The sequence below is a fragment of the Lissotriton vulgaris genome, chromosome 9 (genome assembly GCF_964263255.1).
Source record: "Lissotriton vulgaris chromosome 9, aLisVul1.2, whole genome shotgun sequence".
Taxonomy (NCBI): Eukaryota; Metazoa; Chordata; class Amphibia; order Caudata; family Salamandridae; genus Lissotriton; species Lissotriton vulgaris.
In genome coordinates this window covers 1,102,024,423-1,102,041,933 of record NC_141697.1, presented here as the reverse complement: position 1 = coordinate 1,102,041,933, position 17,511 = coordinate 1,102,024,423, and the positions used below count along the sequence as shown (strand labels likewise).

General features: G+C 41.0%; 1 protein-coding gene across 1 annotated transcript in view; it reads right to left on the bottom strand.

The window, feature by feature from the left end:
* Positions 1–17,511, bottom strand: part of SYNPR (synaptoporin) — a 198,729-nt gene that overhangs the window by 108,359 nt on the left and 72,859 nt on the right. The window contains exon 2 of the mRNA XM_086939081.1: positions 6,949–7,073. Within this exon, the coding sequence (XP_086795207.1) occupies positions 6,949–7,073 (125 nt within the window). The remainder of the gene's footprint in view (positions 1–6,948; positions 7,074–17,511) is intronic.

Sequence of the window (17,511 nt, the reverse complement as noted above, 5' to 3'; positions counted from 1 at the left end):
CCCCTTTGGCGATGGCCTTCATTCCTTCGTGGAGGTTGGTTTTGGTAGTGTGAGGGTCATTGGTGAGGGAGAGGATCAGCTGGGTGTCATCGGCGTAGGAGATGATGTTGAGGTTGTGCTGTCGGGTGACGTGGGCGAGGGGTGCCATGTAGATGTTGAACAGTGTTGGACTAAGGGATGAGCCCTGGGGTACGCCGCAGATGATCTCAGTAGCAATGAAGTGGAAGGGGGAGGGGGACGCTCTGTGTTCTGCTGGAGAGGTAGGATGTGGTCCAGTCCAGGGCCTTCTCTTGGATTCCGGCATTGTGAAGGCGTGTTCATAGTGTGTGGTGGCAGACCCTGTCGAAGGCGGCGGACAGGTCCAGGAGGATGACGGCTGCTGTTTCTCCGTTGACTAGCAGGGTCCTGATGTCATCGGTGGCGGCGATGAGGGCGGTTTCGGTACTATGGTTGCTGCGGAACCCGTAATGGGACGGCTCCAGGATGCTATTCTCCTCGAGGTAGTGGGTCAATTGTTTGTTGACGGTCTTCTCGATGACCTTTGCCAGGAACGGGAGCAGGGAGATGGGCCAGAAGTTCTTGAGGTCCTTGGGGTCTGCCTTGGGTTTCTTGAGTAAGGCGTTGATCTCGGCGTGCTTCAGGCTTTCCGGGAAGGTTTCTGTCTTGAAGGAGATATTGATTACTTTCCATAGATGGGGTGTGATGGCTGTGCTGGCTTTGTTAAAGATGTGGTGAGGGCATGGGCCTAACGGTGATCCGGAGTGGATGGTGTTCATAATCTTGCTGGTGTCCTTGTCATTGATGCTGGTCCAGGAGAGCAGGCGGTTGGTGTGGGTGGTGGTCGTGGGGGGGAGTTCTCAGTGGTTGTCAGGTCAGTCGCGACGTTGAAGCTGTTGCGGATGTCGGCGATCTTGAGGTGGAAAACGGTGGCCAGCGAGTCCCACAGGTCTTGCGAAGGTGGGATGTCGTTGGTATTGGAGCTGGGGTTGGAGAGTTCCTTCTCGATGTTGAAGAGCTCTTTGCTGTTGTGTGCATTGTTATCTAGGTGGTCTTTGAATGAGGCCCTTTTGGCAGATCTGATGAGGTGATGGTGTCTTCAGGTGCCGTTCTTGTGGGCTGCGTAGCTGTCTGGTGTTCGTTCACGGATCCAGTTCTTCTCCAATTTTCGGCATGTTCGTTTGGAGGCCTGGAGGTCTTCAGTGAACCAGGTGGCTTTCTTGCTGGTGTGACGGTTGTAGGGTGTCTTGAGCGGGGTGAGGGTGTTGGCGCAGTCATCGATCCATTGTTTGAGGTTGCGGGCGGCGGTGTCGGGGTCGGTGCAGTCGGCGGGTAGGCTCTGGGTGCGGGTGTTGGTTAGTTGGTCTTCGGTGACTTTGCTCCAGCAGCGCCGGGGCATCTGTTGGATGCGGTGGTGGGCTTCCTGAAGGTGAAGTGGATACAGTGATGGTCGGTCCAGTGGGGTTCCGTGGTGTGGTTGAATGAGACGAGGGGGCTTGCGGAGATGATGGGATCAAGCGTGTGGCTGGCAGCGTGGGTGGGTGTTGTCACAAGTTGTCTGAGTCCGAGGTTGGTGAGGTTGCCGATCAGGGTGGTGGAGTTGGTGTTGTTGTTGTTCTCAAGGTGGAAGTTCAGGTCCCTGAGGAGGATGTAGTCCATGGAGGCGAGGGCGTGTGTGCTGATGAAGTCGGCAATGGAGTTGCTGAACTGTGGTTGGGGTCCGGGGGTCTGTAGACGAGGGTTCCTCTGAGGGTGGTGTTGTGGTCAGTGTGGATCTGGAAGTCCAGGTGTTCGGCGGTGCTCAGGGTGCCATTGGTGTTGGCCGAGACTCTGAGGGTGTTCTTTTGGACAATGGCGATTCCTCCTCCAACTCCATTGGTGCGGTCCAACTAGGAGACTATCAAACCAAAAACAATTACCTTTAAAAAAGTGAAGGTTAAAATTCCCCAACACTGCCAAAAAAGTATTCATAGGAAACCAATCCTAGTCCAGAGTCTAGGAAAGATCCTTAGCCAACTCAGATCTTTTGAGATACTGTTAATAACATTCATATTAGAGTTATATAAATTGACTTACCACAAGCTATATGAAGACTTGAATGCTATCAAAGTAGCTCTGAGACTTTACAATTTAAGGTTGATGCCATCATAGGAAATGAACCACCCTTCACTTCACATAAACTGTAGGAACAGTGGGTGTAAATGTCAAAGTGAACCCATCCAAGAAAAAACTAGACTCTGCCCAAGATTCCTGAGAACAAATTATAATAATATCCTTGATAAAAATCGAGAGACATTCAATATAATATATTTTTTATTTGCTTGCCAGCTGAATCCAATTAATGATATTCAAAGCTTTAAATATGTCAGTGAAAATTGTGGTCACAATTCACGTGCAAAAATGTATTTTCCTGAAATGATGGTACATCAATCAATCAATCAAACAAGCATTTGTAAAATGCAACACTGTCACCCCTACGGATAGCTGGGCACTGTGTCTCTGTCAAAGAGCCAGGCTCTGAGCCTCTTTGTAAAGTCTACCAGCAAGAGGGATACGAGGAGCTGGAGTGGAAGGTTGTTTCAGGTCTTGACAGAGATGTAGAAGCAACGGCCGGTGTTGTGGCTGCGATTGATGCAGGGTGTGTGTGAGAGGGTGAGTGAATAGGAGAGCAGGTGTCCAGTGTATTGGTGGAGGTTCAGTCAGTGGTTGAGGTAGGCAGGTCCTAGGTCATGGAGGGCTTTAAAGGCATGCGTGAGAAACTTGATCCGGCATATTTTCTGGAGAGGGAGCCAGTGGAGGTCTCTCAGGTGGGGGACGATCTGGTTTCATTTGGGGAGGTCCAGGATGAGTCTAGCTGCAGCCTCCTGTATGGTACGGAGTCTTCTGAGAAGCTGGGTGGAGATGCTGGCAAAGAGGGCACTCGTGTAGTCGAGGCCACTGGTGACAAGGTGAGTGATGGTCTTTCTGTTGTTAGTTGGGATCAATCTGAAGATTCTGCGGAGCATGTGAAAAGTGCGTAAGCAGGAGGAGGCGACTGCGTTAACTAGTCGTTTCCTGGTCAATTGGCTGTCGAGGATGATGCTGATGTTGCATGTGTGGTTGGTACATTTCCCACAAAGAAAAAATTTAACTTCATGGTAACCGCAATAAATGGTGCATCTGATCCCGCTTACAAGCAGTCACGAGGGGATCGAGAGCGGTGTGACAGGAAGAATAAAGAAGGTTTTGGAAAGGTGCAGATCATTTGAGACATATCCATCATAGTTGGTGGTTCATGTTCATGTCAGTGGTCTCAAGGAAAATAGGATGTACCTACGTAAATGGAAAATGGAAAAATAGAATGTACACGGCAAATGGAAAAAGAGGTCTTTAGACTTGCTGGATACTTTCCCAAATGGAAATAGCATATCCATAATAGGTGGTGTTTCATGTCATTGGTTTCGAGAAAAATAGGATATACTTAACGGATAAAAGATAAATGGAAAAGGAGGGTTGTTCACCCTTGCTGGAGCCTTTTCCAAATGGAAATACTTGTATACAGATATAAAGGGAAAAGAAGTTTGCTAGGGTGTAGTCTTGTAGTTATAGAATGCAATATTCAAGACATCTGTGCCTTCTAAGGTAACTGTGCAGTTTGCTTCAGGAGATTGATCTGAAGCATTTGTTAGTATGCATGGTGATACACAAGACAGGAGCAAAAAGAATGAAATCATTGGTGCACCCTACACAGGGTTTTAATGTTGCAGTTTATCATGTTTCATTGCAGAGTTACAATGGCAAACGTGATGTGATTTGATGTATTTAAGGATTGTGATTGGATGTATAATCAGAAAAAATGCTTGAAATAAAAGGAAGAGTACTCTGCAAGTTCTGTAACACCAATTAGGGAAACACACTTAAGGCATTCTCCCCACTGCAAACAAATTACAGAACACAGCATAACACTTCTCCCTCTGGTATATACTTTCTAGACCACCTCAGTAACGGCATAGAAATTGTGATTCCTGACAATAGGCTTTCTGCATCATGCCAAAAGGGTTCCATTTACTCTTAATTTGCTCACCAGAGGCACCTCCTTGGATGCAGGCCTCATTAAAGGCAGGCTGAGAGTACCCTGACACACGCTGGGGTCTAATTCACAACATCTTTCTATGAGTATTTCTTTCTTTCTTCTGTCCAAGTGAATACACCTGAGTTTCCAGATTCCATTTGCACTGCATTAGCTGTGAGTAATGTTGTTTACTCCAGGCGTAAGTGTGACTTACTCGTGTGTTTTCAGATATCAAACATGCTTCCTCGTGGATAAAAGTCTGTAAGTCAGGTAGGTGTTTAAGCACAGGGTTGGGAGGGTCTGATTGATACTGAGGTGCTTTCAGAGACTGAATCACCAGAACAACTGCCCTTTACCTTTGAGTGGAAACAAAGTTCCCCGAGAGGGAAAGTGTAGTCCATTAATGAATTTCATTAAAAAGGGTGTCAACCTTCCTCCCTCTCAACACGTACATCTCGATGTGGCATCAGTGACACAACAACACATATGTTACTGAGTAACCAGCACCCATCAGGTGCTGCAGAACTCTGGTGCACAATAATGAGCATGCTTTGGTCTTCTTTCATCAGCTGTACAGAAAAAAAAGAGGTAGCACGCCCTTAACTACCCATTTAATGTGCATACTTGTTGTCTTGTGATTCAAATGGTGTGGCCTCTGCATTCTAATTGGAAGGCATTTCCTATTGTTCTAATTGAACAGCACTGAATGTATTGTGTTATTTTCAAGAAATTCCTCTTATCATGGCATCACTTGTAGGACAATTTTCAAGGGCTCTTGTCATACGTGGTGCCTTGGAGAACCAGTGCTTTTGTACAGAGTCACACCTTGATACCACAGTCAGCAATCCATACACAGATAGGCTCTACCAATATACCGGCTTCAAGATAAGTCTTAAAGCACAGTAAACTTATAATAGATTTATAAAGGAAAACATGATGAAATTAGTAAAATAGGGAGGTAAAATAAATATGTGTCGACTCCTACATATGACAAAGGGCACACATTGGACCTTCGTGCTCAGCATAGCACAGAAGCTTCACTTTTGGTGGTCACAGAGGAGCTTAAAGCTCTTCTAGATAATTGAGGTTCTACTGCTATCCTACTGCTTGACCGGAGTGCAGCATTTGACACCGTTGATCATGCCCTCTTGAAAGATAAGGAACTAGTAATTCAGAATAGAGTGATGGATTGGCTCATCTCTTTCCCCGAAAACAGGTCTTAACAAGTTATGGAAAAAGCCTGCTACTCAGACATCCTGCCAACTATATGTTGAGTGTCACAGGGATCGTCACTCAGCTCTACCCTGTTTAACATGTAAGTTCGACAGCTTGCCTCCATAGTGCTGGAGTTCGTCATCTTGATGGTCTCATGTACAGACAACACCCAGTTGGTTGCCTCTCTGACAAATGGTCCCAATTCTGGAAACCAACAATTGGTACCTTGCCTGGATAGAATGGCTCACTGGTTGCTTAAAGCTAAACGGTAACAAGTCAGAACTAATAATACTAGGAAACTTGGCCATACCAGACCATTGGATAGCTGGCCAAATGGTATGGGCAACCCTCCTGACCCCAAATCCTCTAAAAAAAACTTGGGAATTTGGATGGATAGAGCCCTAGTAATGGATCATAAAGCAAACACAGTGTCTGGAATCTGCTTTGGGCTGCTCAGAATGATCAGGAAGATACTAGCTCTGCTCCGAGATCATTTAAGAAAAACTATGATTCAGTCCCTCATAGTCTCGCATGTGGACTATAGCAACTCTCTTTATGTGGGCTCACCTAAGTATGTAATGAAGGGACTTCAGGTGGTAAAAAATGCAGCAGCTAGGCTCCTGCTAAAGGTACCTCGCTACGTTTGAGTAAGAGAATCCTTTAAACAGCTCCATTAGCGGCCGTTTGAGGGAAGAATCAAGTTCAAATCCCTCTGTTTTGCACACAGGGCATAAAAAACAAAGGTCTAGTAAAGCTCAGAAATCGTGTATGTACATATGTTCCAGCCAGCCTCTTAAAATCCTCTTAATTACATCTCCTCAGCATGACCAGAGTCAAAAGGACAAAATGGGGAAGAAGATCATTTACACAATTGGTACCTAAGTTGTGGAATGATCTCCCACTTACAAAATAAAAGAGACAGTCCCTGAATAGCTAGAATTATTTGGAAAAGCGTACAGGGAAAGATACACAAAGCAAGCAAACATGACTACTTCTCCAAATTTGCATATAACAAAACAGTACGTTTATGATCTACAAATACCATAAGTCAGACCGGTTTAGTTAATAATTTATTCATCTTGAGAACAAAAGTATTTTTTTTCCTTTTTTCAATTTAAATAAAGTACCAAAGCATATATATTATTGTAATATTTAATTAGCACACATATATATATATATATATATATATATATATATATATATATATATATATATATATATATATATATATATATATATATATATATATATATATGTGTGTATATGTATATATATATATATATATATATATATATATATATATATATATATATATATATATATATATATATATATATATATATATATATATATATCCTGATACTTGGCAAAAAAAGCATCATGCCAATTTTACAATCCCGATACTTGAGCACAAAAGGCATAGAACCGATAGGTTCTATGCTTTTTTTGCCTAAGTATCCGAATTTAATCCACCAGTATATATATGTATGCACACAGAGGGAATTTATGTCGGCTTTCTGGATATGTACAGCTTCCCGCCTACATTCAGCTGTCAAAATAACCATGAAATGCAGCAGAAGGTCAGCTTGGTTACTTAATGTAGCATAATATGCATATTGCTGATTACCAAAGGTATATAAATGAATAGGTTAATTTTAACACTTTAGATAGCCAAAGGTGTTTACCTGAAGGGGTATGTGAAGGGTACATCGATCTTGAGGTCGCTCTCACTCTTGTTTGCACAAGCCACGCTGAGTCTCAGTTCTCCAGAGTAGCCACCACATGTTGCAAATGCAAAGATTGCAAAAAGCTGTGAAAAAGCAAGAATTTTAATTCACATGAAATAAGATGTTTTTAACATTAACTCACGTTGTGCTCTTGAGGACCTGGGGCCTCATTTATGAGAAATGACGCATCTCTGCGTGAAAGCAGCGATGCGTCACTTCTCAGTGTGCACTCCTTGCGACATTCCTGATGCGTCATATTTAATGTATGGAGCATCATGTCGCAAGGAGTTACAGATACGTCAGTATATCTGATGTATCTGTAAGCGCAAAAGTGACGCATTGATGGAGTGTGACACAAAAGTGACGCAACTCCAGCAATGCGTCCTTTCAAATGGGGCAAGCCCCATGTGAAAGGGCCTGCGTCGGTCTTACACCTGCTGTTAGGCAGGCGCAAGATTTTGATGGTAGTGCGTCCTAAAAGTGACGCAGTGAAATCCCATAGATTTCACTCCGTCACTTCTACGACCCTTCCTTGCGTCAATACGCCCCCCTTGCATACATTATACCTGGCGCAGGTATAATGTGGTGCAGGGGTTTACAAAGTGACGCATCTACCTAGATGCGTCACTTTGTAAATATGGTGCAATGAGGCGCATTTTTTTACGCCACTGGTGCGTCACAAAAAGAGACGCACCAGCGGCGTAAAAGTGACGCACAGCCTCATAAATGAGGCCCCATGTATTTTTCTGCACTCAGAAGATATAGTACTTCTTGAGCGGCATATTGGAGTGTCCTTTGTGATGTAATTTATTTTTGCATCAAACAGACAATGTGGAACAAAGCACCTGAAGAATTAGTCATCAACTTCAAATCATGAAAGCATGAATATATCATCCTTATTAATAAGTCAAAGGTTCTCAAATGTTATTCTACCTCAGATGCAATCAGTGGGCTGTGCCCTCCTGGCTTCCAGTAATTTAGCTGTAGATTTTATAGCCTGTGAAAACTTGTTCAGGAGAATTCTAGGTCTAGAGTACTGAAATTGCATTGAACGTTCAAAGAGCCTTTTTGACTTTTTGAGCTTCTTTGGCAATTTAAAATTACATAAGGCGCTGCAAGCATCTTTGCATTGTATTTCATCATCCATGTAAGCACCTCATTCCCCGTTGTGTATTGTCAGATGGGTAACACGCTATAGCGTAGGGAATACGTGATTGACAGAGTGTTGTATTTGTTGTGATCCGGTGTGGGAGGTAATTTGGTGTTGTGCGTGAGTGACCAGAACGTTGCCCTTATCTTGCCTTGGGGTTCGGTGCCCAGCAGTATGATGGAGGAAGCAGTGTGAGTGATTGCAGCCTTTCCTGAAATAATGTCAGCAGTCCTGCTCTGTAAATTAGGTATTCCCTTGTGTGCATGTCCTATGTGTCAGGGCTGTATAACATGTACACACATGCACGATAAACACGAGTGGAACATGCTATCTGTGATCCCTTGGAGATGGTGCGCCATAATCACTTGTTTCCGGTCCAGGGAAGGCAGGGCTTGGTAGTTCAGGCTGGACTGTTCCCATGAGACACAGGGTCAGACTGATTTGCATATGGCCATGTCTGAACTGGGGTGGTGTGGAGTGCAAAAAAACGATGGATTTAGGCCTAGCTCTCTGTACTGGGGTGAATGTATGACATTGTTCTGCATTCTGTCCATCAACTGTGGTTTTTGCATGCACCATAATCACAACCACTAGTATGTCAAGAATGGCCCAACATGGTGCATACAGTGTGGCACAGGTTGTGTTAAAAATGCCTATACATGTGTGCACTCTGCACTTGAGCCATGAAAGACCCACTGAGGGATGGCGCTATGACTAACTCCACCTGCTTCATGGGGACCTTCTAAGCTCACATCAGGAGCCATAAAGAGTCACCTGCACTTCTGCACATCATGGCGTAGGGTGCGCAATGCAACACCTCAGTTCAGTGCTGGGAGCTGTCTAAAGAGCATTTGCTAGATCCTCAAACTAGCGCTGCAGATAGCTTATTTCTTGCAATGGGGTCAAAGTCCCTAGTCACACTGGGCATCCTTAGTAAGACAGCGTTTATAGGGCTATGAAACCTACCACAGTCTTTGTGGATGAACTAGAGAATGATGACTTTTTAGCTGCAATTAATGCCATTAATCAAGAAACCAACTAGAATATGCTCCGGTCTTTTTGATGTCACTGCAAGCAGCTGACTACTAAAAATAAGGTTTTTATAATGAGACCTTTCTGGTCATACCTAGGTTTGATTTACAATACCAAATGCAAAGTGTGTACCTCAAAATTCTATTCAGAATCTTACAGCATCAGAATTAGGTAATTCTTCCAAGCTCTAGATAACTCAGTCACATCTTCATCTATGTGTCCGGCAGCCAGACCTTGAAAACCTGGCCAAGTCGGGACCAGTACGTTTTTAATCAGTCCACCGCTATAAGCCTAGAATTGCATCTTGGGACTCATAAATTCTCTTTTCAAAATGTTTTTTTTCTTAATTAAAGTTGATAAACATAGATAAGCAAATAACCATTAAATATTAAATACTAATTTTATGAACATCTTATACATATTGTCTCCCTGCTGACCATAAGGAAAAGACCCATTTACCTAACATTTACAATTTAAAACACTATCCTAACCAACATATGAATCATCCCAAAAAGTAGCTACAAAGTGCCTTAATATTTATAAAATACAGAATGTAGTGCTACTTACATTGAAATTCTCTAATCATGGATACATTTATAAAACAACCAGGTATTTTAAAAAAAATCAACTGTTTCCATGTCAGTAAAACCTTCTCTTTGCACCCCTGCTACATCACAAACGCAGTACCTCACTCATCTTTCATGAGGTTCTAAAGAAGCCCCTAAAATGCTATGCCCTGTTATTCTCAATCTACTGACATCACATATGCTTAGCATAAAGAGGTAGAATGGCTACAGTATTTGAGTGTGAGACTTCGATATAGGGCACACTCAATCTCAATCGCTTGAGACAGCTGGAAATCCCAATAACATCTTATGGGCTTTTAAACACTTGTGATCTGTAAAGTTCTAAGGGCCAGACGTACAACTGTTTTTTGCGGTTGCAAATGGAAAATTGGCCCCTTTGCAACCGCAAAAGAGGTCTGCCCTATTTGCAAACCCTATTTTGCAAGTCAGTAACCTATTACCGACTCGCAAAATAGAGTTTGTGACTCGCTATTAGGAAGGGGCGTGCCAAGGTCATCCCTTCTGAATAGCGACTCGCACTACAATGTAAGATTGTTTTGCGGGCACAATTGCGGCTGCAAAATACTTGCAGTTTACCACCGATTTCAAATGGGTGGTAAGCCACTCGCAAAAGGGAAGGGTCCCCGAGGGATCCCTTCCCTTTTGTGACTGCCATTCAAAATATTTTTCAAGAGCAAGCAGTGGTCCTACGGACCACTGCCTACTCTTAAAAAATGAAATAGTAATGTTTCATGAAAAACTTCTTTATTGAAAAGAGAGTCACAGACACGGTGAACTGCTGACCCCAGCAGTCCACCATTCCTTGGAGTGCAAGCCATTCCCAATGGGGTCGCAAATTGCACCTGCTTCATGAATATTATGAGGCAGGCCATGTACGACCCCATTAGGAGTCGCAAAGTGTAAGTCCCAAAACCACGCACTTTCAACTCGCAAATTGGAATGGTGGTACATCTGCCACTAAATGTCTGGTCTCTCTCATTTCACAGAGAGCTTCACTTTGCACAGAGTTTCCTGTTGTGCATACATGACTTACTGTAATATTTCTAAACCTATAGGGGTATTATGAAGATGCATATTTTTATAGAAGCATAGTTAAAGAAAATGTGACTTTATGTGCTCCAGCATGCAGATACATTTTCATCCTACGCTGTTTAAAATGATTTAATTACTTCATATCCAACTTTAGGCGTTTGTTATTTGCGATATAATCTCTACATTGTCTTGAAAGAAGGCATAAAATACTGATTTATTACTGAGAACCTAAAAAGACATCTCCCCATAAAGGGAATACTTCATAAAGATGTATGTGATCATGTCATGTTTCCCAAAGCTCATTAACAATCCACAGACTTGAGATGTTATGCTTCTAATGGCTGAAGGGACAGCACCACTGATAAGCTAATTCGAGCTATCTTTAGCATCTAAATTTTGTTCATTTTTCACCCTTTTATAAACCACAATCATCAATTCACCACTAATGCCAATTTACCACATTCTGAGAACACATTAATTAACTCTGCAGTTCAGATGCTACATAATTAGTTGCAGATTACTAATTAATAAGATGATAAATGAAAGCTCTAATACACACACTTATGTCTAAATAAACCAAGAAGCTCTGTTTCTCATCCAAATACCATCTGCGTACTACTAGAGGCATTTAACGAAATCCATGTTTATTACCTTTCAAGCAACACTCTGTGTATTGTGCTGCAAATGTGTTCAAACAAAAAATGTTTTCTCTTGAACTTCCTACAACGAATTGGAGAATAGGAAAAGAGATAGGAAATTCTATAGCTAACATAATATTATCTCTCCCAGAAAACACACACATCAGAGAATTCAACCAAGGGAATATTCATATGATAGAAGTAGATATAGGTTTCAATTCTTCGGTAACATAAAAAACAGCACTAAATCCTCAAGCCTGGCAAAGTGGAAGCAATAATTCCTCAGCTGCCCAGGCCCAATAAAATCAGACAATCTCTTATTCAGCAGGACAAAGTAAACCATGAAGGACGAAAAGAATCCTCACATGGAAACCCAGAAACGCAAAACAGAAAATACCCGTCTTGATTACATTTTAATAAACAAAAAAGCAAGCATAACACATCAATCACATACTCACTGTCACTCTCGGCAGTAAACAAAAAATCATGAATGGCCAAATGGGCTGATTGGACATCAGCCACAGCCAAAGTGAACTCTAGCTTCCAAACAGATTTAAGGAATGTACAGACATATGGGTGCTGATGACGCGGCATTCCGGCAATTGCCATTAGAAGTCTTCCTCAGACCGCAGAAACTGAAGCAGACAGCCCAGGTACGCACCGACCACTACTGCAAAACCCTTTATAACTAGAATCCTTAAGATAAATTCCTACTGCGTAACTCTCTCTTTTGTCAGATATTACAGTCTCTTGCAGGGCTTCCAACAACCGTTCTAAGACTGTAAAAATAAAGACAATCTGCTGTCCTATACCTGAACAATAGCCGAGCATTCAATGTTATTCTAAACTGTGATTTCGTTTGCTCTAATATTAAAGGTGGATTTTATCAATACTGCCTATTTTTTAAGTGAGTTGCTTAAGAAAATGCTTCTAATTTTAACCATTTCAATTTTTTTAAACAAGTATTTTATTGTTACTACAGCTATTTATTTGTGTTTGCTCATCGTTGTGCCACGCTTTCTGTTAGCAAACATGTCTATATCAGAGTAACGGTAGTGAATTACTCTCTACCTTACACTCCTAACAAAAATTTGGCTTCAATAAGCCACATGTGTGATTTTAAAAAGAATTGGCAGGTTTTTAGATTAGCACCTGATGCTGGTTTTCATGATATTTACTGCCACATATTTTAAACCACAATCCGGCTGGAAGTACCCAGGAGTTAGGTACCTAGAAACGAGAGGGTGTCACCCCACTTACAAATCAGAAATCCACAACACAGAGAGACCTTTTAATTCAAGAAGCACTTGACAGTCCAATGTCAGTGAGCATTTCCAGCATGTTCGTACCTGACTGACCTTGGGAGACCTCAGATGAATGGAGCCAATGTTCTCTCGTCTAAAAGCACAAGGTGCAATAAAAAATACCATCTAACATCTAAAATTGCTTTAGTCCTGCAGTAACAGCGATTTTACTTTATTTATTTTGCAGTGTTGGCACGACTATTTGAAGCAACATATTCATTATAATTAAACAGACAATCAGTGGTAAAGCAAGTAGGTCTAGCCTAGCCAATATGAGGTGTTGGAGCCATTTTTCTTAATTGCTCATTGCATGCATAAGCTACAAACATATAAAGAAACACAAAAGAGCATGCTGCTGTCTAAACATGGCACCCATTTGCTTTATATTTAAAAAAATACCTATCGTATATAACTTTCATAGAACAGTATGTGTGATTTCTAGCAGATAAGTGTGCTTTGAATAAGTACAGAAACCTTTTAAAATTGTAATGTACATCAAAGGAAATATTCCTTTTCGAAAAGACATAGTTTAAACACACAAGAATGACAAATACATTAAATAAGGCTACATAATAGAAAGAGAAATCATTCAGAAAATCAAGAATTGTCACACCAGCCTTGGCACGGAAGTGCATTTTTTTTCTAGTCTAGGACATGGACAAGGAAAATGCAGGCACTCACAGTGCAAGACAGCCAATTGCTGAAGTGGGCTGATCCATTACCAAACTAGATAGGATGTTGTGGGTGGAAGCCAAATGTGAATGACAGTTGAACAGACCAATGTCTGTAAATATATATGTATTTAATTATGATTTTCTTTTTATTGCATGAGACTAAATGGCTGCTACTGCCACTACACCAAACCTAAAAAAGAGCCTTATCAAAAAGCAGAAGCACTTATCCAATAGCCGTACCCTTAAAATACAAATTCAATTGAGTAGAAGGACTGGCTCACTTTCTTTTAAAGGATAATTGCTAATTTGACAGATCGAGTGGGTAAATCTAATCTAGATCGCAGTGTATGGAATAATGTGCTGAAAATCAGGTGGATGCCATCTCAGCCTCCTGTGGGGAGGGTGGCAAGGTGGGTAAATGTCTGAGAGGAATATTGTGTGAAACCGCAGTAAAGAAAGAGTAAGCTAACATCATTAAACCAAAAAAATCGGAATATTCCTACTTTAAAATGTAAAAGCTTTAAACGACATTTCAACACAGAAGCAATTTCCGAAGATGCAGTCCAAAATAGTCAATTTCAGAAAAGGAATGCCTCTAAATTAATATATGCCACATGCTTAAAAAGCTCACGTGTTACTTCTTTCTTTGAACTATTCACGAACCTTTCCCTGGAAAATGGTGTGAAGTGAATTACGAGTGAACATTGCTGCCTAATGATCCTGTTAATTTGTGTAATTATTGGTAGGCGTTGTGAGCTATAAAGAGAAATGGCTCCTGTAGGAAAAGGAGGCGTCTTTTTGTTAGGCCCAAAAATGCTATTGTCTATGTTTCCATTAGTATCTTCATATTTTTTCCAAAATGTGCCAAACGCTCTTCCTCCTCCTCATTATCCTATCATGTGAAGAAACTGGTAGCTGCCAAAAGCAGAGCTGTCAGGATGCAATAGCTAATCAATATCATCACAATTTATGTGGCTTTTGTTACAAAGAAGACTGAAACAAAGGTAAATCAAGATAAGACTTTATTACGGTCTCCACTCTTCCACCAATAAACAGCTCAGGTTACAGGGTTACAGGGCGCAGCGTTCTCTTTTCTCCTCTCAGTCAGGGTGCCCACCTCAACATTCGAAGGCAGCCTCTGGCCCAACAGCAGGGTAGTACCAACTGGGAAATGAAGGAGGGGGGAACAAAAGGAAAGGGCAAGAGGGGAAATGATTCTCTCAAGGATTACATAAATGTGCGAGGAGTATAACATGAAAGGTATAAGTATTAGAGAATATAACAACTATATATGCATAAGACTCAAGCGCTGTGGCTCAGGAACTAGAGAATGACACATATTAAAACAGACTTGTTTTGAGCACCATCCTAAAGGGAGATGTTGCTCCCAAGTTCCCAATTGATCAGTTAGCTTATCCTGAAATCGCTAGTCCACATAGGCAACGTTTTTCCTTCTGATCTACTCTATTCAAATGCTGTTCGCTTGATCGCACCTTTCCCACTAGTTCTCAGATCTCTGAAGGGGCCGTATGCATCTAGCACATCAGTCCTTAAGGGAAGCTGTGACTATAATATAACATTATATCCATCCATGTTTCCTTCAAGAATTCGTCAACACTATACAGGCGGTATAAATATGGCTGAAATTTAGTAATTTCTAGATTATTGTGATAAATTCAACCTTGAATGACCACTTTGGGCATAAAAAGATTGTCTTTTGGTAACCTCTGCATTTCGTTCACACCACTCCTAGAGGCATCAGGCCTTATTTCCTATGTTTTTGCACAGTGCAGCGTTGCATGAAAGGGAGGAAGCAGTACAGCCAAATATCTATTTAGATATGGCCATTTCTTTCTCCCCTGGCGCTGGCACACTTAAGGCTGCCTCGCGCCGATGCACAAGGAGCAAGAGTGTGTGCATGATGCCGAGCATAGGTTTGGTACTGGACGGTAAGTCTAGCTTTGCTAGAGTTTAATACTTTCCCCACAATGGGACTGATTACCAGTCAGATGTTTTTCGGACCTGAGTATAAACCCCTGTTTAAGGACGGTTCAGAATTACAACTTCAGTGTCATTTAACACATACGATATTAATCAGATGCGTTTAATAACTCAACATTTGTTAAATCTAGGCAGGTCAAATGAAAAGTAACAGGGGAAAGCATAAGGCATTTACTGTATCATGCCGAATTTGGTGCCTTAAACTCCAAACTATGCATGTTATTCCCCATAATCTTTCAATAGGTGTTATCTATCACAACCGATAAATAATTTATTCCATAGTATGTTTTTTTTATCAGGGGCAATAAATAAAGACTCGTCTTGTAATCAGGCCTATTGTGTTTGTACTATACAGTGCACCACACATGCAAAGTTGGAAAGGTTTTAAGAAAATAATTTTTTTTTCAAACTTTAAAGCCTCCTCAAGGAAGAGTAGATTTCTGGTAAAAGTGCCTGCTTCCCAATGTTAGCATATAAGGATTGGCATCAAAACCCATGGATGGTTGCAATGTTTGTGCTTTAGACTACTTTCCATCACAACTTTAATTGGGATTGCATTGATTTTTTTCGTGTGAATTAAGCAAGTATAGGATGAACCAATAAAATGTCCCCAAGTGTGCAAAATATATAAGTTTCAATGCTCCATGAGTGCATGAATTAAAATTGGTATAACTGGAATAGCAAAGTAAAACTTTAGCTCTTAAAAATCTGGTGATTCCCAAATCTCCAGCTTTTATTCAGGTTGAAGATCTTTTTTATCTTATCTTTAAAAAACGAATAGCAAATGTTATATAAATTGTAATTATCATAACAGCGAAAGCTTCAAACTGTATCTTACACGTTATAAAACATTTCAAAACAATAAAGTAGGAATGCCCTTTAATTATCCATAATCACAATAGGCCCACTATATATAAAAACTCAATTACAAGTATACGAATTTGGGTTACCACAAATAAAATGTATTATGAACTATATTAAACTGTTATAGTGAGTTAAGTGTTTCAACCATGTAATGGCTAGATTACTAAAACTCCCGAGCTAACAGGCTACTGCTGTTGTAGATAAATGCTTACAGCTCTTGAAGCTACCAAGCATTCCACTGCAATACATTCCACGAATTACTTAGCCATAAATTAAATGTCCCACAACAGTATAGCAAGATAGGTGTTCATTTACATATGTTGGCTGTTAACAACGTCTCTTCTCAAAACCTGCCATTTTTGTGGTTAAATTTCTCGAATTAAAGCTAAAGGATAATTGTTGTTTCTTTCATAAACTAATCATTTGTATTTTTCCAAAATAGACACATGAAAGTCATCAGGTCCACCAAATGTGTTTGTTACCTTAATCAATATGAAATCAATCCACCATTTATGCCTAAACTCCCCTCGGCCAATCCTAAGTATCTTTGTTTTCTATGAAGATAGTTTTCAAAGTTGTAGTTATGTAAACTACTGAACTATTAGCCTTTTGGCTAGGTTTGTGTTTTAGAAATACCACATACATACATACGTCATCATCATCAATGTATATTTATTCAGGCATGGTAGCCCATAAAAGAATAACACAGTACAAATTTAAAATTATACATTCACACAGATCACCCACACAATACAACACGGAGTATACAGCAACATCATTATGGCGGTTAAAAGCATGTCATGAAGCATTGAATTGCTTCTGGCCCTAAAAGCCCAAAAGTTCATCATCCCGAGTACAGAGATAGATAACAATGACACAAGACTGGAAATTCAGACTAGAGATAGACAAAAAGATTGACCTAAGATTTTTTTTTAAACAGTACGAATAAGAATCATCGAGAGGTAAACAATGTTTATGACAAAACTTTTTTCCCCCATGGAATCTCAATGCAATTGTTACAACGACTGCATTGTGATTCTGCATACCATTACTCAGCAAGTCAGAACAACGACTTGCGGAGGGGGAGGGGAGGGGGGTTGGATTTAAAATCCCCCACCTTCCCTAGTGTCCGCACAGACTGGAGTTGGAATAGTAAGTTCTACTACTACAAAAGTTAATGACATCTATCAGGCTTTTTCTCTAAACACGGACTCTACACCACTATCCTTGTCCTCCACT